This window comes from Channa argus, chromosome 12 (assembly GCF_033026475.1).
Source record: "Channa argus isolate prfri chromosome 12, Channa argus male v1.0, whole genome shotgun sequence".
NCBI classification, from domain to species: domain Eukaryota; kingdom Metazoa; phylum Chordata; class Actinopteri; order Anabantiformes; family Channidae; genus Channa; species Channa argus.
In genome coordinates, this window is record NC_090208.1 from 22,705,474 (window position 1) to 22,729,274 (window position 23,801).

The following is a 23,801-nucleotide window of genomic DNA, read 5'->3' on the forward strand; positions in this document are numbered from 1 at the left end:
TTGCGGGTTGTCCATTGACATGTCAAGCCTCCATAGGATAATTATGTGCTACTCCACTAAGAAAGTTTAAAATATTCATACCTAAGTGTCTGACCAACTAAATTAAATATGTATGATGCTGTTGTCCCAAATATGGGGTAAATGAAACAAACATGATAGACAAAACATCTACAACAGCAACAATAAGACACGTGACAGAACAAGGTTTCAGAACAAGAATCGAAGTTCTGTAACTAAGGAGACAGGGAAAGAAGCAGACCTCAAAGGAGCTAAAGGAAGTTTTTAAAAGTGCATGAATGAAAGCAGGGAGGGAAGAAATACAATGAGCTGCTGATGTGGCTGTCACTGAATTTAGTCTTTTTCAGAATTCTGTTTCCTAGGAATGAGGAAAACAGAAGAATCCAAAATGAGACAGGAAGCCAAAAAAAATGAGAAGTGGAGAAAAATGCTGATGATTGTCATTTTGTACATTGGAAAGACATCATTGGAACCCTGACTGTAATGCACAATAATTACTATCTCCTGTTGTTGGAGGGAAATTTTTACTTATCTCTGTCTGTGCTCTGGAACAAGTCTGCTAGTTTTCCCTAGTGCTCGACAACGATCCTTTGCAGAAAAAAAAAAACAAATGAAAACATCACTCTGCGTGAGAGCTGCAGCCTTCAAGGAGGGAAAAAAAAAAACTTGATCATCGAAAGTGAGGAAATGAGCAAATGAGAGGTGGAGAAGTGGCAGAGTGAGGATGCGTAGAAAAGCATACCAAATGAGGAAAAGTGAGATTGGGAATACATTAAAGAAGAGACAGAGAGGGCTGTAGGGTAAAATAGGACAAAGATGAATGGACTCTGGTTAGGAACAAACTAGTTTCAGAGAACTGAGAGAACAGCAGCAGAAGGCAACACACAGAAAGGGAACAAATAGTAAAGAAGAATGAAGAGACATGAAAAAACACAGTGGGATACGAAAAATGTTGTTAATTCATGACAAGAACGGGTGAAAAAAGAAAACACCCGGGGAAGAGCAGAAGAGAAGAAAGATGGACTAAAAAGAAGACAGATAAAGGCCCAGCAAAATCAGTTAAGGAGAGGAAAGCCTGTGGGAAGAGGAAGAAGTTAAATAACAGGAGAGTGAGAGTAGTTGTCTTGTCATCAGAGTCATCGACCACCTGGGAAATCAGGCATGAAGCTCAGCTGAAAGTCATTTAATCCACTATTGAGTGTTTAAGGCTCATTTTTTTTTTTTACAACACAAATGACAGTGTGTGAATGGAGAGAGGACCTGTCATTTGTTCCCAATGCAAATTCAACCCGATTTCTGCAGCTTTATTAAATCAAGACTCAGTTCATTGATCACAGTACATAAAATGTTATTTAAGATTCTTACACAAGTAACGCAGTAGGGACAATTTGAAATATTAGGATAAAGCCATGTATGATGTATGATAGTTGTATGTATTTTAGGTAAATATCACATGTAAAACAGTTTTTTTACTTTGAAATGTGCAAAACAGATCAGCAAGAATATCATGTAAATACACACAGTTTTTATTTCATTCAACTTATTCTTAACTGTCACACGTCCAGTTCTGTAATTACTATATACAGTGATCTTGAGTTGACTTGAATGTCCACAAGTTGTCAACACAGAAATCTTTGCTATCTGTACCTGATATTGAATATGTACTAAACCCTGCATAATTCTAAGAAGGCACATGAGTAGGTGATATGTTATTTGATAAATATATCCCACTTGATTTTTATCTTTCAGCTGTTCCCTTTTAGGGGTCATCACAGTCATGTGCCTCCATCTAACCCTATCCTCTGCATCCTCTTCTCTCACAACAACTAACTTCATGTCCTCTCTCACTACATCCATAAATCTCCTCTTTGGTCTTCCTCTAGACCTCCTGCCTGGCAGCTCCAACCTCAGCAAAATCTAGAATAGAACTGTTATTTTCACAGTTTCTCCTCTGAACATCCAAACCACCTCAATCTGGCCTCTCTGACTTTATCTGCAACACATCTAACATGAGCTGTCCCTCTGATGTTCTCATTCCTGATCCTGTCCATCCTCGTCCCTCCCAAAGAGAACCTCAACATCTTAAGCTCTGCTACCTCCAGCTCTGCCTCATGTCTTTTCTTCAGTCCCACTGTTTCTAAGCCGAACAACATCTCTGGTCTCACCACCGTCTTGAACACCTTTCCTTTCATTCTCGTTGATGCTCTTTTATCACACAACACACCTGACACTTTTCTCCACCAGTTCCAACCTGCCTCCACTCGCCTCTTCACCTCTTTTCCACACTCTCCGTTGCTCTGAACCGTTGACCCAAAGTACTTAAAGTCCTGCACCTTCTTCACCTCTGCTCCCTGTAACCTCACCGTTCCACCTGGGTCCCTCTCATTGACACATGTATTCTGTCTTGCTGCGGCTAAGCTTCATTCCTCTGTTATCCAGAACAGACCTCCACCTCTCTAGATTTTCCTCCACCTGCTCCCTGCTCTCACTACAAATCACAATGTCATCTGCAAACATCATAGTCCATGGAGATTCCTGTCTAACCTCATCTGTCAGCCTGTCCATCAGCAGAGCAAACAAGAAGGGGCTCAGAGCTGATCCTTGATGCAGACCCACCTCCACCTTGAACTCCTCTGTCACACCTACAGCACACGTCACCACGGTCTTACAGCTCTCATACATGTCCTGCACCACTCTAACATACTTCTTTGCTACTGCAGACATCCTTATACACCACAGCTCCTCTAGTCCTCTTACATCCTCTCACTCTCCAAGATCTTGTTAAACAAACTAGTCAGAAACTCTACTGCCACCTCTAGTAGACACTTCCATACCTCCACAGGTTTGTCATCAGGACCAACTGTCTTTCCACTCTTCAAGCTAGTTAATTTAAGAAAAATAAAATGTCACATTTTAATTGAATAAAATATTTTTTTACATTTCCTGGGACCAATTTTGTCACTGTGCATGCAAATATTGATAAATAAATATGCTTTTCAATCCATTATCTAAACAGCTTAAAAAAGACACAATTGGTCACTTTCTAAATTAATTGTCCAAAACCACAGAGCAGTTATTACAACCAAACAAATCTTCTCTGCTTGTTATTTGTCGGTCATAAACCTGGATTAGCTTGTTTTTCTGTGCAATAGTCCTCCCTTATTGTCCAAACCTAATTAAAAATGCCAGTCTCTCTCTCTCTCTCTCTCACACACACACACACACACACACACACACAGCTCCAATGGGTGACATGTTTCATTATTTCAAAAACAGATGTCCCTGTAATTTAAACAAATGTTGCCCTACTAAGCAAATGAGTTGGTACAGTACAATATTGATAATGATCAGTGCTTTTGCTAACAACATTTAGTTCATTTGAACTTAGTGAAGACTGAGCATCACTTTTCTACTTGAATACACGTCAGTACAAGAATTAGTATAATAGTTATCACATTAATTTTAGGAAACACAGCATGACCTTAGAAAATTTTAATTATGGATATTTTTTTAATGTGTTCCATTTGTGTGAAAGGCAATTCACAGATTCTCTGCTGTTACATCAGTAGGGTTTTTCTACCAAGCTTTACTCACACAGGAAGCAAAATAAAGAATGGTCCAGAAGTTCAGCTCTGTGTGCTGTCTCAGATGAATATAATCCCCTTCATATTCCAGCAGAGACCAACTGGGCTGGACAATACAACACTGTAGAGCAGCAGCACAGTGTCGGCCTGCAGACGCCCTCTGCACAGCTTAACTCTGTCCCGTTACTGCTGTCCCCTCCTCTCCCTCATCACATCCCTACTTTCTCCTTGTTTATTTATTGTTTAAATGATCTCAAGGCTCAAATTGACTTGTGGGATTGATTTGGCAACGCCTCTCTCCCTCCCCTTCATTTCCCTTCCCTCTGTTCCTTTCCCTCACCCTCTGTCTGTCCCTCAAAACACTCAAGCAGCTCATCTGCGAGTCGCAGAGAAAAACGTAAGGACGGAGAGGTGGGGGGTTCCGAGAAAAGGAAAAATGACAGGATGCTTCTATTAGCGAGAAAGAAAATGATTTGATCCAAGTGATGAGTAAAGCGGATTTTGATCGTGGATGAGAGGGAGCCTTTTAGGAAGAAGAAATAATAAGTAGAAAGAGACACAGAAGGAAACAAAGGACAAGGGGGAGAGATTTGAAAAGTAAGACGTAGAGGACCATTTTCTAAACTTGTTTAGTGCCTGCAAAACTATTCATTTTTGCACTGTACGCAGCTTCACATTAGTTACATTAGTCAAACTTTAATCTCCTCCTTTTCAGCACTCACTTTTAGTTTTGTCATTTGAGCTGCAAGTTGGATAATTACGTAAGCTGCAGCCTCATAGGTTCACTGCTTTTAATTTTTCTTGCAGACAAGTAGAGGATTCATACAGTACACAGGTTCGAATTCCAGGGCCACCATGGTGCCGGCCCCGAGCCTGGATAAAAATGGGAGCTGTGAGCACAAACAGCTGTGGCGACTCCTGAAAGAACAAGCTCAAATGCCTCGATCTTTGACTGTGATACATGCTACGTGGTATTTTTCTTCTGATTGTGCCATTATACATCAGAGAGTTAGAAGGAGGAGTAGAAGGAAAAGAGTGTGCTCGACAGTGTGTGTGTGTGTGTGTGTGTGTGTGTGTGTGTGTACGTGCACGCTCATGCTCTATTTGTCATCTTGGTTGTAGTCTTTGGTGACATCTTGTTCATTTGCTCTCACTGACTTTTTGAGATGCAGCGATCAATCGAGCAAATAGAAGAAGGGTCCTGAAGCTAGAAAGAAAGGGGGAGTTTTCATTTCCACATTCAATTTGGATACAGATAAGGTTTTGTATTGTATTTTTCTTCATTTATAATTACTAAACAGTGGATATAATTTCTTGCAATGTGACTAGATAGCACTAATAAGTCTCGCTAACAATGGTTGTAAAAGCTGAAATTTAAACCCTTTATTATCTTAGGTCCCACCATATAGCACATTTACAAATTTCATTGTAGAATTCAAAACTTGTGAGCTTAACTGGAAGCCGTAGTCATAAATCTTGACAGAAGTTGCCAAAGTTGTATTAATAAACGGGATAAAAGTAAACAAGACAAAACTTAAATCCCATTAAAACAGCAACTCTTTTTTTCTCTTATCATGGCAATTACTGATTTCCCATCTCTCCCATCATCTGATAACATCTGTTAACTTCCATCCATTATGTTGGCAGAAAGTCTGACTTGAAATTGATTTGTATAATAGCAGCTAATGACTCAATGAATCTAAAGCAGGCTCCTGAGACTCTTTACTAGAACTGTCATTTTGACAACTGTGTTTTCACTTTGAAAGAAAAAAACAAACCACATCAGAACAATGCTTAGTGTTGGTCCTTCACAGAATTTTACAAGAACAGCGGTTACAGAAAATGGATTGATGGATATTATATTGGTCTTGGCACGTTTCTTGGCACGTTTCTAACTGTCACTGCCTCTTTGCAGGTGTAGCACACACAAAGCTGCACAATTCTGGCCAAGAAAACTGACCTTTGCTCTGACTTTGAGAGGAAGGAGAGCAGACACCCTCCTTTCCTAGACCATTTCTCTTGGGAAGCTTACCACAACTTTTCTGCATAAACAGAGACTCTGTTTACCTGTGACATGTGCAAAAGTTAGCAAAGCCTCTTTTAATTTTGTCTAAAAACATAATACATTTATGATCATTACAATTCTGATCGTTGCAGGTCTTAGTATTAGACAAACACAACCTCAAACTAAAAAACTTTACTGTGCCATTATTTATCTAACAACACTGTCTCAGAATTCTTTTTTACAAAACTGTTTTAGTTGAGTTTTTTTGGGCATTCGCTAATACACAGCTCTTTTAAAAGGTCCACACAAAATTTCAATTGTGCTGAGGTCTGCACTTTGACTAGGTCCTTTCAAAACCTTGATTCTTTTTTTTAAGCCATTCTGATGTAGATTTACTGGTCTGCTTCAGATCCTCGTCCTTTTGCGTGACCCAGTTTGGACCAAGCTTCAGCTGTCAGATAGATGGCCTCACATTTGCCTCTCCTCTGTTGTACAGAGGAGTTCATGCTCGACTTAATGACTGGTGCCCAGTTCCTGTGGCTTTAAAACCAGCCCAAATCATCACCCGTCCAGCATTGTGCTTGACAGCAGGTATGAAGACTTTCTGCTACATTGCTGTGTGCTGTCATTGACTTAAACATTTAACATGCTCCGTGAGGCCTCTGGGGTCTGAGAAGTAGCTTTTGGGTTTTTTGTTTAATTTCTCTAAGCATTGCTCTGTCTGATTTCTAAATAATGATTCTAGCCGTAGAACAGTGAACTCCACATTGTTTGGAAATGGGTTTACAATCGCTTTAGATCGATGTGCAGCAGCAAATTCTTCTCAAAGACCATTGCTTATGTCTTTCCCTCCCAGCATTGTGTTACCACACACCTGAATGCTCCAGACCAACAAACTGCCAAAACATCAGCTTTTAGAGACGTTTATAGGTAAACAAGAGCTGATGATTAGCAGCAGCTGGCTGCAATGTCCCCTCTTCAATGCCATGGAAGCAGTAAGGCACGTCTCAGTGTTGTCCACATGTTCCTTTTAAATAAATATTTGCACGGTGGACAAAGTTATATATTGTTCATGTGAGGTTGTATTTGCCTGCGACCAAGACTTGATATAAGCAGATGGTTTTTATCATGTTTTTATACTAAATATAATACATTTATAAAATAAAAAATTTATTTCCACAAAGTAATGGCAATTTATTCAACTTTAGAATTTAAGTCATTTAAATGTAAAATAGGTGAAAGTCATTGGATAGGGGCCAGCACAGGGGTGGAGTGATGTATATGTTTAATCAGTATGTTAAATATTCTGAGGATAAATGTTTAATCATTTATCTACACATCCACCTTCTGACCAACCTCATCATTTATATCATCTAATTATTGGTGATATTCATGTCACTGCGTACCATAGCTGTTTATTGCAAACCTTGTTGTATTTATCTTTGTTCTTATTGACAGATGTTGGACGTTTTGGTGGTTTTGTGTTGGTGTGGTACGTCTTCTAGATGTGGTTATTTAGTTTTCTGTTGTCTATCTTTCTTTGGAGCAGAGAGCAGCTGTAATAAGGTAAAGCAATTTCCCCTCATAGATTAATACAATTAAATCGTCTGTGTAGATTTGGCTGTATGCTGAGGTTCATAGTGTCCAAAACATTGTCTCCCAACTCACAGTTCTCATGCAGACTGCGTCACGTTTGCCTCAATAATTGTGTCCACCATAGCATCTAGTGTGATGAGCAAAAAGCAGAATTTTGGTCTCATCAGATCAAAGAATGTTCTAACAGTTGACTTCTGCCACATGCCATCTGACAAACTCTAGTTGAGAATTTCTGAGCTTATTTTAGTGTTTAAGTTTGATTGTTGTTATACGGGCTGCCACTAAAACTTGTGTCTTTGTATGTCACATGTTCTGTTGACATTAGTTATTATTATTTTTTTGTGTTTGTAAATTTATGCCAAAAAGGCAGAATTGCATTGATTATGATTTAATGTTTAAAAGACATAAAAGAAGAAAACCAAAAAGCGATTGTGGATATTTTTTGTAGGCACTGTAAATATCTACTAGTTTGGTTAGAAAGCAAGTTGTCCTACAAGACTCACACTGAGCATCTTAATCAAAATTTAAGCAGCCAGTATAGATTCTATGTCAAAACCCAACTTGTTTTTCATTTAAAAGTATTGTTCTTGTACTATAAGCCATGTCTGTGAGCTGGACTTTAAACTTTGAGGCTGTTTCTGTCTTTTTGATTGTCCCACTGTTATTTTCACTGGTAAAACAGTCAACTGGCTCAACACTGGTCCCCCTGGCTACATGTCAAAATGTCCTTGGACAAGACACTGAACCCCAAGTAGCTCCTGGTGGGTCAAAAGAGCACCTTGCAGCTGTCATCAGTGTGTGTGAACTGGAGAATAAAAAGCAACATTCTAAAGTGCTTCAGATGAAAGCCATATATATGTATTTATATATGTATGTGTATATATATATATATATATATATATATATATATATATATATATATATATATATATATATATATATATATATATATATATATATATATATATATATATATATATGTATATATATATATATATATATATATATATATATATGTATATATATATATATATACACACGCACACTATTTCTATGCTTATTATTTGCATATTATGATACATGTACATACAATTTCAACGAGATTAAACTTCCCGGGATCATAATAAGGATATGCTGACATGTAACGTAAAAGCTGAGTTGCAAATGCACTAGTCACAAAAAGTTAGGGATATTCAAATTTCAGAATGCACCTACAATGCACTATAACTTGTGAACTTCTCTAAACTTTTGAACGCACAACGTACGCAACGTACTTATGTCATAAGAAGCTGTTCTCTAACAAGGTGATTCATAATCGACCACTAAATGTAATGGTTTAATGACATTTTGTATTTAAAACAGTCCTCTGTCATCGTGCTGTTCACATTTTCATATCATGACACCAAGATGACGCCTAACAATCGACAAGTTATTGAGACATTGACATTTTTGAAAGAAATGAGCATTGCTTGATTCCACTTAAATGCCCTTCAATTATGATATATCACTGTAGCATGAACTTTTTACATTTTCCCTAAATTTCAGTTTAAAGTTGAATATCCCAAACATTTTGAGAGTAGAGTACATTGATACTGAACATACAGATAAAATGTTACCAGACAACGTACTTTTTTCCGCCAAAATATCCAACAGTGGGCCCCAGATAACCTGGATCTGCCCAAAGTCAGGTAAACCTGCTTAAACTCATGAAAATGACTAGATGACAATAAATTCATTTAAATATGTATCTGTTTTGGTTTTCTTATCACTTTATACATTTAAGTGACAGTTACAGGCTGCCGCTGTCACTCAGGTTATTAGGCCATGTATAATAAGTAACTGTTTTGCATAGTATGCTAACAAACACACACACTCACACACACACTCAAGACATATGAGAAGTACATACACATACTGCACGCAGTATATACACTCGTATGCATGAACAGAAACAAATTACAAGCACATACAGTATGCAGGCACACCCACTTGCAATAACAGTTCTAAACACACACACACACACACACACACACACACACACACACAGTGAGTGCTGCTCCACTTGCCAGGTTAAAGATAGTTTATATGGAGAGCTATGCACATAGGAAATCCAAGGTTCCACAGGAGGGGATTCAGCAAACTGCATTACGAAACTGTTTACTGTGTTGGGATGGAGGGAATGGATTCAAAGCAGGCTCAGGAGATGTCACTTTGTAATGTACTGTACTCGGAAAGCTCTGGCTCTCATTCTCATCTCATCTCTTTCTCTCTCTTTAGAGGTGAGGAATTCTCTGTGCGGTCACTGCTGGGTTTGTCTGACCCCTGGTGTTCCCCCTAAATCACCATCACCTAATCAATCCCTCCTTTCATGCTGTCTCCTCTTTCATACACTTTCCGTTTTACCTCTGACAGATATACCGTACAACAGGGAGAATGAAATAGGATACAACTGCAAAGCTATTGTCTTTTCATGCTGTGAGGAGGCGCTGTGAGCATTTGGGAGAAAGAATGATTGCTCTAACACCACTTCCCCCTTTTTGTTTTTTACAGTGCAGTTCAACTTGATTCCTGTGGGGCTCAGAATAGTGGCCATCCAGAGCACCAAGACAGGGCTGTACATTGCCATGAACAGCGAGGGCTACCTCTACACATCGGTACGGTCAGCACCTAAATGCCTCAAAGATTTGACTTGTGACTTTATTACAGCAATCCTGGATGAAAAACTGCCACCTCAGTGCTTAATTATTTATTCTTAGAGCTGAAATCTACACTGTGCATTACCACACACTGCTGCAGTAAAAGGAATAGTGTTGCCATCACTCATAAATTATAATAACTTTAATCTGAAAGTCCTGAAAGTCAAAGTTAAATTTGAAATCAAGCAGAAGCAACGTAGTGTATGACAACATAGGTTTGTGGACCCAACATGTTCTCATCCCAGACTTCCTAAGGCACCTCGGGAATGAGAACGGGCTGGTGAACCATGTGCCTTGCCTAGGCTTGGCTTTTGTAGAATACACAATTGACAAATTCATCAATGTATAAATGGTGAATTATCCATAGTCTTAGCTCACAATAAATAATAATTAACCATGCAAATGTTGGCTTTGTACAGTAAATACAGTAAATGTTAGTTTACATTAAGAAAGTCTGTTTTTTGTGAAAACTGCTATACAGTAGGTGGTTTAGTCCTGAAAGCAAATAAAAGGAAAAAGCTTTTTAGAAAAAGTCAGCTGGTTACCTGTAGATCAGCTGGAAATGTGAAGTTAACACTTGTCCTTATAAGTTTATAGGTTTTGTACTTTAAAACTAATAAATAATAATGATAACACTGGTTGTTAATAAATTGTTTGGAAACAATAGTATGTTATTATCATATACAGATTAGGTTTTTGTATAAATGTTATTTGAATGCATTTCTAAGGCTTTGCCACACTGCCAGGACAACTGATGAACAAATTATTAATCGTTTTACAGGTACAGTCTGAACACAGGGGATATAATAAGATAATATACACTATACACATCTCAGTTAAAATCGCTAGTGTAAAGATATTGTGAGTTTAGCTTTTATTGAGTTTTATATCACAATAATGAACGTATAGGAAAACTGCTGTAAACTACGTCTCTGGGTATGAAAGTGTGTTTGCAGCACTGGCATTAAAAAAATGTAATGCAGTTTTCTACTACTACAAACACAGAACTTATCATATTTTCATTGGTGCTCATACCCTTTTATTATGGTGTAATATCAGTCACCTTATATGCCCGTCTAACAATACTGTAATAAACACGCTCGCACAACCTGGATTCACACACTGACAGTGGAAACCTGGAGTGGTGACATCTCAAACTGCATAGCCAGCATGCACCTGTTCATGAAATGGTCTGCCACACTCAGTCACAGCAGCACTTGCACGCTACATCTTGTGAAACAGATCTTAGTGAGAGCTGTCTCCCACTGATGTACAGAGGAGAGAGGAGCGGCAGAGCCGAGCCACAGATTTGAGGGGTAGATGGAAGAACAGATGAAGAGTCAGAGGGATGGATCAGAGTGCACACGGTGCACAGGGAAACTTTCTTTCAGCTTTTTTTCCTCTTAGCACACAAGCAAAGTGTGTGAGATCTTGTTTCAAGTACATAGCTGCACTAACTTCAAAGTCCATCAAAGATTACCTGCGTGCACACTGGCAGAGATCCAGGGATTCTGTCAGCTGGAACAGTGGAAGACCTTTTGGGTTTGCTTTTGTTGGAAATGGTTAACATTCACACATGCATATTTCTGCTTGGAAAACTTTATGATGACTCCTTAGCAGGCATCATAATGCAAAGGGAGATCATAGTGGATTATTGGGGGGGGGGGGGGACAAAAATATTTAATCTAACCCTCCAACTTCTTGAAAAGTCAAAAATCGGCTCTTTAACCAAACTCTAACCCTAATGGAGCCCTAACCTGGAAAAAACTAAACTTTCCCCCTAATGAGCCCTAGAAAATGGTGCCTTGCACATGACTTTTTCAGGGCTTAGAACCCCCCCTAGACCGTACAAACTTGCACGCACACACACACACACACACACACACGGACAGGGAGGTTATATTTACTCAGACGTCTCCTGACAGAAGAAAGGTGACCCATTTTCACTAAGGGAGAGAACCACGGGGAATAAGAAAGAAGGGAAGAAGGAAAATCCCTTTTAGATACAGGGAAAGAGGAAAGACAAAGGAGGAGTTTTTTCTCACTGCCTGCCATTGTTCTCTTCGAATGTGGGCATCGGAGACAACGATAGAGAACAGAAATAGAGGATGAAGGCATCTCTTGTAGCCTTCGGGATCCAGAGAGAGTCAGCGGGCTGCCTTAACTCACTGTTATGTAAGTGTTAGCATGTGCAGGGATGTCATCCTCTGAAGGGTAAGGGAAAGTTTAGCAAGCAAAGAAATAACCTCAACGTAAAAAATGAATTATGAGTAGGCAGAAAAGTGTCAAAATAGTTTTAGTACAACATGCAATTTTAAGGTCAAGGTTGCCAAATTTTGTTTTGTTTTAGTGGTGCGGTGTGAGACTGTGGGAGAAGGGGAGGGTGTAAACTGGTATGTATGTTTTCATACCAGATTTATAATAAGGGACAATTTATAATAAAGGCTCTTAGCTGGTGGATGGTTCTTTTGTCTGCAGTATGGACTGAACAGTCACAAAAATGGGGTTAATACATTTGTTAAACCTCTACAATTACTGCTATTTTGCTATTACTGCTAATCAACACTCAGTCAAATTACCATGTCTTCATACTGAGTCCTCTTCAGATTCATCAAGAACTGGCAAACACAACTGAGGGAAAACCGTTTATCATGTGGACAGAAACACCAATACGAATGAATGTTTATGTTGTTTGATGTCTGATATGGAAATTAGCTATAAAATCCTTAAATGTTAAGGCTTGAAACATAACCATAAAAGGTTCAATCACGATTTTACAGTGCATATTGTATAGGAAGAGGATATTGTAGGAAAATAAATGGAATATGTTGAATAATTAAAAACACAAAACATTATAAATTGTGATAAATATGTTCAGAATATGTAGTTCCAGCTAGCACTCGCATGAGACTCAAAATCAATATGGTCTGGTCCTCACAGCCCTCCCTCTCCCTGCTCTGCTGTGTTACACCACACGCTACACTCTACCCAGTGCTTTCCATGCTCATGATGAAATTACAAGACAGAAGAATGAGCCAAAACATAGTAGTCGAGCGGAATTTGTTGAAAATTTCCTTTAATTGGTTAGAAGAGCAAAGCAAATCTCCAAATTAAGAAAAATGTTTCCCATTACTGTAGCTTTAACAAATGTATTTGAGGAAGATGTGAGACTCGAATGAAATAGGTTTAGACCTGTAAAATAGTTACTGATGTGGAGGTGTTTCCCTTTCTTTTTGTGAAAAAGGCTCCGCTGGGCTTCAGCTGGTCCTGTGCCTACTCAGCATTAACCTTTTATGGGCCTCAGTGGCAGGCGTGTTCCCCACAGCAACCTCACACAAGCACACACACACACAAGCACACACACACACACACGCACACACACACACACACACACACACACACATTTCCTTTGAAAATGGAAAACCTCCTAGTTGTACAGCAAAGAGGAAAGGAAAAAAGGTTTTTTACTGCTCTTCCTTAGCCACATCATCCATCGATCCATTATCTGTCATCGCTTATCCTATTTGGGAGCCCATCCCAGCTGTCATCAGGTGAGAGACAGGGAACACCCTGGACAGGTCACTAGTCCATGTCAGGGCCACAGAGAGACATACAGAGACAAAAACCCATTCGCAATCAAATTCACACCTATGGGCAATTTTTTAGATTCACCAACTAACCTAACATGCATGTTTTTTGACTGTGTGAGAAAACCCACGCAAGCAGGGCCATGTTCTTTTTTTTTCAAGCTTAGCAGGCAGTTCAGATGTTGTTTTTTTGTACATGACATGAGAATGGCTTTTAAAGAAAACAGTGAGGCAGAGGATGGCACAGCCTTATGAGCAATGTCTGCTCAAGGTCACAAAGAAATTCTCTTTTTCCTGTCTCTGCCACAGGAAGGTCAGTGGTCAGGAGAAGCTGCTTCTACGGATTTGGTTTCAAGTTCGTTGTTTCCAGGCTGCCCTGAGAATTAAAGGGTCCCTTTGCTCATTCAATAAAAAGCTTGATGTTATTTTACTTCAACATCATAACTAAAACCAACAAACAAAATAACGTTGGTGTTACTAGACAGATTCTGTGAGACTTTAAAAAAGTGCAATGAGTCAAAGCCTGTAGCTTCCCAATGTGCCCATTCACGTCAGCATGTCACACACAGGGTTTAATCTTTTCACTCTAAAACCTTTAAAGGTGAATGTCTCTCAACACCTCTCCATAACTATTTTTTTATATATTATTTGTCATATCTCTACTTACTACCATGAAGTAAGAATTTGACACAGGATTGCTGAGACAGGGTTAATATATACATGCTGTAGGCTACGTGTGTGCAGGTAAAGAAAATGCAGAACAGTTGATATGTACAGTAGACGGAGCAGGTCTAACACAATGTCGTTAATGGTGACGTTTTTGATACAAGCATGTCTTTCTATTTAATTATAACCCAGGTAACATAATTTGTTGCTTGTTCTAGCAGCCTGAAGAAATGGCAAAGGGGAAAGAAACACATAAAATCAATGCAAAGCCATAAAGTAATCTAGTGTAAAGAAACATGCTTCAACAGTTAAAAAACACTTGGTGGGTCTCTGCATTTTGCAGAAGTTAAATAAAAAGTGAAGGCGAGTGACAGGCTAAATGATGGCATGAACGTCCTTTTGTCCTGACCATCTCTTGTGTCAGGACGATGAAACAAGATGGTAATAGAGGCGAAAAGAGCGTAGAGGGGTGTCACTGTCGAGCCAGCAGTTGTGCTGCATTTACATAAAAGTGTGCAGGAAATTGAGTTTGATTTAAAATGAGGTATTTGCTGGGACCCAAACTTTAAAATGATTTAAATTGGACCATAAAGCTAAATATTTTAAAGAAGAAATTAACTCCTGTTGTTGGAAATTAATACCACACATGTGAAGCCATAATCAAGGTCAGTGCTAATCAAACATGAGGATTAAAGGTCAGCAGAACAATTTGACTGACGGGCTGGAGAGGAGGACAAACAGAAAGACAGGAAGACAAAGCTGCTGGAAGGGAAAGACGTGAACACAACGTCTCCACTGGGGGCAGCAACCCCTGCTTTGCTCATCTTTCTTCTGTCTCCCAGTTATCCCCCTCCTGTCTCACTTGTACAGCTTGTACTCGCCTGTCAGTCTGTCCTGCTCTCTTAGTTGGCCTCTCTTGTTGGTTTGTCTTTTTTCCCCCCTCCGCCATACTGTCCTACTGCCTATGCTTTCTGTCACCTCATAAACCTCAATAGTTGTCTCGATCTGTCCCCTGTCAGCTGTCCTTGTCCTAGCTCTCTGTTTGTCCTTAACCTCCTTGTCCTGAAGCCTTTCCTGTTCACAGCCACTGCTCTGCTCTGGCAATTTCATTTCTCCTGCAGTCTTTGTTTGGAGAAACTGGATTGATATTAATGTCTGTTTTTCTTCTAGGACCTTTTTAATCTAATGGAAATGAATAAATCTATTTCTATTAAAGTATATTCTGTGAATGTTTGACTCCCAGGATACAAATCAAGTGATGTTGGTTGATGTCTTAGATGCTACTGCTGACTTAGCAATTAATTATAATCAGGTGAGTCTAAGATACATGAAGGTGATGTAACTCACCCACTGATTATGAAGTAAAGCAGTTGGACATGACGAATGTACAGTTAGTAGTAAAGAGAGTATTCAAAGGCAAAATAAAAATAACACAATTTGAAAATATTAAAAGGGGAATTTAGGTTAAAGCCCCAAATACATCAGCCCTTTAAAAGCTCACAGTATTCACAGTATATTTTGCACAAGAGGTGCAAAATATTTAGCTGTGACTCTTTCATTTTTGCAACTGGTGTGAAACAATATAATATGCAACATGATCAACATTATTAATTTTAGCAAATGACCGTGAGCCGGCACAACGAACAAGAACTATGCTTAGATTATTATTAACTAACCACCACACATCACATTATAAAACCAGGAAGAAGACAATACTAACATTGTTCTAACTGAGGTTATATAAACTAACTAGCTGCATCGCTGAGCTAACGAGATGGGTGTTCAAGTGCTGTTCAAGTGCTGTTTCGCTTACCAACTCAAGGGACCTCTGTACACTTTTTAAATAATAGTTAATCCATTCCAGTGATTAGAGTGCAGTGTAATCTAAGACTTGTGGAAGTAGACACAAGTATTGTGATTTGGGGGATGGTGTTATTTAATTCACAAATAACAGGATATACCTGTGTAAATCAGTGGTCTTCCACATTGTTTCCCATACAGTCCTCACTGTTCCAGCCACTAAGGTGCCTAAATCTTTTGAAAATGTTATCTGGCTGCAGTGCACTGATAATGATAACAATCAGTAATAACTATACCCTTACTCAGTGGTGATAACACACACAAGCAGAAACCACTTCATAGCCGAGCCAGAAAGTCCAGCTGTATGAGGAAAGAGGCCAGATGGGCTACGTGGAGCCATCTGTCTTTAGACATCCCCAACAGTACTCTCCTCTTTTTCATCCTTTCCCTGTTGTCTTCACCTCTGCAGTACCTTTATTTATCCAGTCACTGCACATTTGTCTTTGTTCATACATGTCTTTCTCGATCTCATGTCTAATGCCCTACATTTTTTTATTTTTTTGGAGATATTGATATGAATACACGAACATAAACAGAGGGTCTGTGCAGGACCATGCAGTGACTGTGCAGTGCTCCTAGAGCACTGGGGCATTTGGGAGCAGCTCAGCAGAGGTTAATGGCAGGGGGAAACTCCTTGTCATGCCTCCATTGTCTGAGGAGCTGGGACACACTTACCTGTGGGCACCTCCTGTAAATTGCTTTCTGATAAAAATAGGGCTCAGCCGTGTACCTGGCCCACTTTATTAGCTGTGTGCTCAGGAAAAGCCTCCCGGGTGGAGAGATGGCAGCGGAGAGGGAGGAAGAAGTGATGTGTGGACGGTCAGAAGGTGTGTGTACACATTCTGTTGAAAATGACCGTGTACTCACACACACACATACTCCACTGTGCAATTTAGCCAACCTCCACATCCCCACAAACACACATGTGCAACCAGGTATAAACAATCTGACAGAGGCAGGCAGACATAATTGGGCCGGACTCCAATACCTGGGACTAGCTCAAACTCTTCGCAGTTAACAGGGGAAAGTTGGAGAAAGTAAAACTTTATTCTGCCAGATGACATTGTGGATCTATGCTCAGAGGATAAACGAACACTGCTCCACTTGTGATCCAGTACTGAGAAACATTAGTTAGGAAGGGAGTCAGAAATGAAACCCATTTTCAGCCTTTTGTCTCATGCAGTCACAGAAAGATAAGACACACAGATGCGATTGTGGATGGGTAGAGTGTTGAAAAGTCTGAGGAAACATTTTAAATGTATAAGATGTAACGATATTTTACATATACTGCACATTGTTGTTCAGAACATTTGCAGGTGCAGTAATGTTTCCTCTTCTCCTTGAATCAAACTGTTTTGCTTCCAGTTTTGGTTGTAAATTAGTGTTGTTTTCTGTGTCAAATCAACTTTGGTGACATTTACAGGCTCTAGTTTCACTTTGATCCCTGCAAGTGTTTCCCCATGACTGGACTGCTACCATCAACTGTAGCATCTCATTACTTCAACTCTGTTGTTCATCCCTAGTCTTATTCTATTATATCTAAAATGTGCTTGTTTCACTTTTACTCCCCCGTGTTTTTTTCCGTCCCTCTACAACCTGGTTTCAGCACTGTTTGTGGTCTACTCAAAGCTCCGCACAGGGGATTCCACAGAGGCACCAGCCGCTAAATAGGGGAACACCTCTGCTCACATTACCAACCTAGGAAAGGTGGGAGATACGAAGGGATGGGACATATGAGGCAGAGAGGAAAAGGGAGGGGCAGCTGGATGAGTAAAGGAAGATGTGGGACATTATGAAGGAGAAGGAAGGAAGGAAATCATATCCCCCTAAAAATGCTGCAGCTACATCCAGAGCCAAGACAATAGCCTTGCTGCATTTTGACAAGAGTTATAGCTGTCCCAATGCTCTGATAGGGTGGAGCCCCATTCTGCATTCTGATCAGTACTAAGGATCCATAAACTTCCACGAACAGGGTCACAAACCCACAAGAAGACAGTGATGTAGAGGTGTGTTGTGTATGTGTTGATACATTTTCTATGATGATTTATAGGGTAGCGAACCTTCAAGTACACATGTTTTTTACTGTAAACAAATTCCTGTGAGTGACTTGTTCTTTATAAATTTCATGCTGTGGCATTGTGCTGCCACGTAGCACAAAAAACAGTTAATTGGAATGAATGCTCTTCGGTGATATAGAGAGTTACCTCCATCCATCATCACAAAATGTTCTGCAACAGCAAACAGAGAGGAAGAGTGTGTGAAAGCGTAAGTGGGGATGGCCTTGTCAAGATATATAGTTCTGATTTTCCTACACAGCACCTGTGAAGAGTATTTAGGGGATAAGGCTTTACTTAATACTCTTAGCTTTAAAGCCCTAACAGATGAAGAAGTCAGTGTTGGTAGTATGTTATGACAAAAGGCATCTGTAAAGATTCACATTAATGCAACTGATGCTTTATAGCAATTTCTTTTTTTCAATTTCATATATTTTTAATATGGGCAGCACCAGTGGTGGAGTGGTTAGCATTGCACCTCACAGCTGGAAGGTTCCCTGTTTTAATCTACTGGCTGTGATCTTTCTGTGTGGAGTTACTCCAGTTTCCTCCCACAGTCCAAGGACATGCATGTTTGGTTAATTGGTGACTTTAAATTGTGCACAAATGAGGTATCTGAGCATGATTGGTTGCGTGTCTCTCTATGTGACTGACAGACCAGTGAACCTGTCCTAGGTGTACCTCCTTCTTGCTAAGTGACAGCTGGGATAGGCTCTGACACCCCTATACTAAAACTTCAGACTGTGTACTGCTTCAGAATTATGGACCTACACCTTTAATTTAATATCTGGAAATGATATATCTGAGCAGTAGTCTCCCACTCATTCTGACAGGCTCTGATCAGCCATATCAGTACCTTGGAGAGCGCACGATCCTGTCACTATAATAGTAGTTTGACAACATATTGTTTATTTTAAAAATAATTAGTCTTTTCCTACATTGTTACTTTCCTTAGTGTATTACTTCCACAATTGTTCTACAAGTCTTCAACTTAGCACAGTTCACCATGACTCATATATGTTTGGGCCATATTTTATGCATATTAATGATAAAACAGAAATAACAAAACCTCTATCTATTTAACACAAACACCTTAAAGATGAGAAACTGGCAATTAGTCAGCCCACTCAACAAAGCCTTCATCAAAGACTCTCCATAGTGCAACTGAGCTACCTCCCAACACACACATACACACACGTGCTCTTTGCCCCTCACATCCATCTCCTCTTGCCTCTTCTGACCACTCTTTTCCATCCATTGATTTAGAAGCTGCTTGTCTTTTTCTTTAAGTCAGCACTCTTGTTTTCTTTCCTTGACTCTCCTACCTTTCTCTAACATTCTCTCTCTATCTTGATTTCCCACTCTAAAGGACCCCGCCCACACACACACACACATACAGATGCACACCCTCCTCCATTAATGTGGCAGCACAAACTATGCAGACACACATGGGGAAGGAAGCAAAGGAATTGGGAAGAAATATGAAGAATGGAGGCACAGACAGAATGGCTGCTGAGAGAAAGACAGTATGGGAAAAGCGGCAAAAAAAAGCAGAGGAGAATTTAGCAGACGTGAAAATGGTAATACAGAGGTGAGGTGTTCATTGGAAAATCCCCAAACGCACAGCAAGGGTCTGGCAGTCAAGGTGAGAAGCAGAGGACATCCCTCCCTCCCTCTCTGTTTCTTCCCCTTGTTCACCCTCCTGCAACCTCTCCAGCTGTGCTCATTACACGGTGTATGAATGCGTGTCTCCGCCAACTTGTATGCATGTGTGTTTGTGTCAAAGGCTCCTTTCCTCTTTGCTTTTCTTTTGTGTATGTTTCCTGTACACACATATGGCTGTGTGGGGTTGTGCTATCTGGATGCTGTAAAGCCCATCAGCCTTGGTCGAGCTCCAGCTCTCCACAGGGCGCCCCTGTAAATGCCATAACGTCGGCACAGACAGGGGCCCCTCTCCGCCTGAAAAACTGAAACTCTGTCGGCCAGCAACTCTCAGACACCCACGAGGGTTCACGAGAGCAGTGAGAGGCCGAAAGGTGAAAATCAGACAGAAGAAGACAGAGAAAAGATCTGTCAAGACGGCAGTTGGGTTGTTGTGAGGTCTGTGATTAATGGTGGGCTGAAGGAACTGCCTGTTCTCTCAAAAATCATTGTGCTATAAAGAGAAATGAGCCATTTTCCAACTTTAATATGGATGTGGTGTCTTACTTTTCAATCCTACATACAGTATGTGAATAACAGGACACACAGTGGTCAAGGTAACTAAGTAGTGTGAGATGCAGCGTTTGATAAAACAGACCCACCTTAGGGTAAATCTGACAGCTGTTGTGGAACTTTTACATTTGTTTGTTTTTGAATATTTTCTTAATGAGTAGATTATTTGAGTCTTGTGCTGTTGCTTAAGTTGCACATTTTAGCTTTAAAGCTGCTATAATCAAGGTGTTGATGTTGACTGTGGATCAAATTCCTGTGAAAGGGGGCATTCATTGTGATGAATCATCATCTTGCTCTACAGAGCATTTGTTTGTCTTTTCAGCTCATTGTTTTCGTTTTAAGGACCATAGTTTTACTGAGTGACCAATTACTCTCATAAGCATTGTTTCCAGCCACAAATGTCTGCTGTTAGGCATGAAACAGCTGGCAACTAACTACAATAGGGGAGAACAATCAAGCATTGAGCTAATAAAAGGCAAACATTTCCCACGTGCTGGTGGAGAATTGGGAGTTCGGTGAATATGAGACTTGAGCCAGCAGACAATGTAAAGTCGTACTTTACAGTGCGTAGTATGTGCCTGCTACAGGGGTTAAAATAACTTGCATATCTTTTGTTTTGACTAAAAAGTTTTTTAAATCATTCAAATTTGATGGATATGGGAAGAGAAAAAAACAGAATTAGTTTGAAAAACTAATAACAAATAACACACGAACAGTGATTTTGTGCTGGATTGACAAGAGTTCAGTCTCTACTGTTCTACTATGGCATAGAACTGATCTACAACTGTGACCTTTATAAAATGAAATTGTTCTCCTGTACAATTTGACAGAGTATGTAGTTTGTAGCAGCAGCCAAAACCTACCAACAGGTTTTATTATTTAGAGACACCGAACAGCTGTAGTCAACACTGTACATAGTGTCACTTTACACAGGACTTCACACAGGAGATGGGTGTTCAAGTCCAATCTGAAATCACTGCTGCTGCTGTTGATGCAACCAGTGATGTGATGCACAGGATGTGATGTCATTCACTACTTCCTATACGATGTGCACTACGTAGCTCACTCCATAATGAGCAATCAATTGACATTTTAAATATTTACTCTTGTGTCATCACTAACAGCTGTTTGAGTCACGCAACGGTAATTTTATCATCTTTAAAACAGGGAGCAGTGCATTGTGGAATTGTTACCAGAAAGTAGAGTACATGCTATATACTTTATGCTATATACAATCACACACACACACACACTCACACACCGTTTAGCTGATTACAAGTAGTTACTTACCTTCACCCATGTGGATTTTTTTTCTTGGTCAGAACAGAACAGACTGCATTATGACTGTATGATTCAGTTCAATTCATCTTTATTTATATAGCACCAATTCACAACAAAGTCATCTCAAGGCACTTTACATAAAGTCAAAACTATAAAGATATATACATTAAACCCAACAAATCCCCAATGAGTAAGACATAGACAACAGGGGAGAGGAAAAACTCTATTTAATAATGAAAGTGGAGAGAAAAGAAGAGAGCAACAAAAAAGCAACAACAAAACATCGGCCAGGTTGGTAGGACTAGTAGCTGCAAACTGGAAACACACAGCTCCAAAGCCGGGGACGCCCGCAGAAAGGGACAGACAGAGGGACACAAAGAAGGAGAAAGACAACTACGGGAGAAAGAAGACACAAAGTTAATGTTTTACAGCTGTGACAATTGTCGGGTCGGAGGAGAACAGAGAGAGACAAGAGGAGTACATGAGCTCTAGGGAGTGGGTCCCCCAGCAGTCTAAGCCTATAGCAGCATAATTATAACTACCTATATGCTTTATTAAAGAGGAAGGTTGTAAGCCTAGACTTAAAAGTAGAGAGGGTGTCTGCTTCCCGAATCTGAACTGGGAGCTGGTTCCACAGGAGAGGAGCTTGATTGCTAAAGGCTCTACCTCCCATTCTACCTTTGGAAATTCTGGGAACCACAAGTAGGCCTGCATTCTGAGATCAAAGTGGTCTACTGGGATGATATGGTGCTATGAGGAACTTAACCGTTTAAAGCTTTATATGTAAGAAGCAGGGTTTTCAATTCTATTCTAGATTTTGCTGAGGTTGGAGCTGCCAGGCAGGAGGTCTAGAGGAAGACCAAAGAGGAGATATATGGATGTAATGAGAGAGGACAAGAATTTAGTTGGTGTGAGAGAAGAGGATGGAGAGGACAGGGTTAGATGGAGGCACATGATTTTCTTTGGCAATCCCTGAAAGGGGACAGCTGAAAGGAAAAGAAGATTTAATTTTATTTTGGATTAATTGCAGGCTCTAGGTAGGTGGAAGAAGGCTGTTCTAGACATTTGTTTTATATGTGAGGTAAAGGTAACTCTAAGGTTCCTTGCTGTAGTACTGGAGGCCAGACTTATGCCATCTAGAGTAACGATATGGTTGGACAGAATATTTCTGAGATTTTTAAGCCCAAATACTATGACTTCAGTTTTGCCAGAGTTTATAAGTAGAAAATTGTAGGACATCCGGGTCTTTATTTCTTGTAGCCATGCTTGAAGTTAATAATTGATCTATTCAGGAATAAATACTGTTAACGCATGCAAAGCACAGATAGCAACCAAAGCTACTAAAGCCAGCAAAAATTGGTTTTAAAGTCATGTAAGTTGGTAAATGAAGATTATGTGAATGTGCTAAATGTGTTTAAAGCGTTTTGGTAAATCCAAATATATGTGGAAAACTCATCAGAATCCTGGTCAGAATTACTGATGTCTACCAAACTAGACTAAATACAAATAATCTGCTGCCTATCGTTTTTGCACTAATACAACTGATTTAGACACAGCAGCTGTTACATCATTGTCTTACTGCAAATCAATCAGGAAAATGCTGCTTTCAAATAGTAACCTAAGTGTCTTCTGGTGCTACTATAAGACGTGAAAAAGTCCTTCTGAATGTTGGGGTTATTCTCAGAGTCTCCAAATGCCAAGTGATAGTTTCGATGCAGAATTTGGAAAAGCCTTGCTGATGAAAGTACTACAGACAATGCCAGTGGGGGCTAACTGTGTTGTCCACGCTCAAATTAAAAAATGATAATTACTTCAGTCTTTAGACAATTATTTTTGCATGCTCCTGTGATACTTCCTCAGCTGTTTGCCCCCAATTAAGGTGTTTTTTCCCCTCGTTTGCTGAAATAATAAATCAGCTTTGCTGGTAAACAACCTTTTGCACAGCTAACCTTGCTTTGTGAGCTTTTGATGCTGATTCTTATCTTTCTGATAAGACTTGCCTCTGCAGGTAAATATTTAATTATTCATTATTCGAGACCCACTTTATTTCTCTAAGTTTATCCTCAGTTAAGATCTTTTGTTCTCATGGCTTAATGTTTTTCTCATGGCTTAAATTTTAGCTTACAGCTTTATTAACCAAATGTTTATCACATAGGTTAAGATCTTATCTAAAACTGATGAGCCACAACATTACCACTGGCCTATCATAGAATTTGTTTTTGTACACATCATTGCTTTGA

The 23,801-nt window shown here is 39.7% G+C and overlaps 1 protein-coding gene across 1 annotated transcript in view; it reads left to right on the forward strand.

Moving 5' to 3' along the window:
• fgf11a (fibroblast growth factor 11a) overlaps positions 1-23,801 on the forward strand; it is a 93,812-nt gene that overhangs the window by 50,631 nt on the left and 19,380 nt on the right. Inside the window, exon 4 of the mRNA XM_067524984.1 lies at positions 9,754-9,857. Coding sequence (XP_067381085.1) covers positions 9,754-9,857 — 104 coding nt within the window. The remainder of the gene's footprint in view (positions 1-9,753; positions 9,858-23,801) is intronic.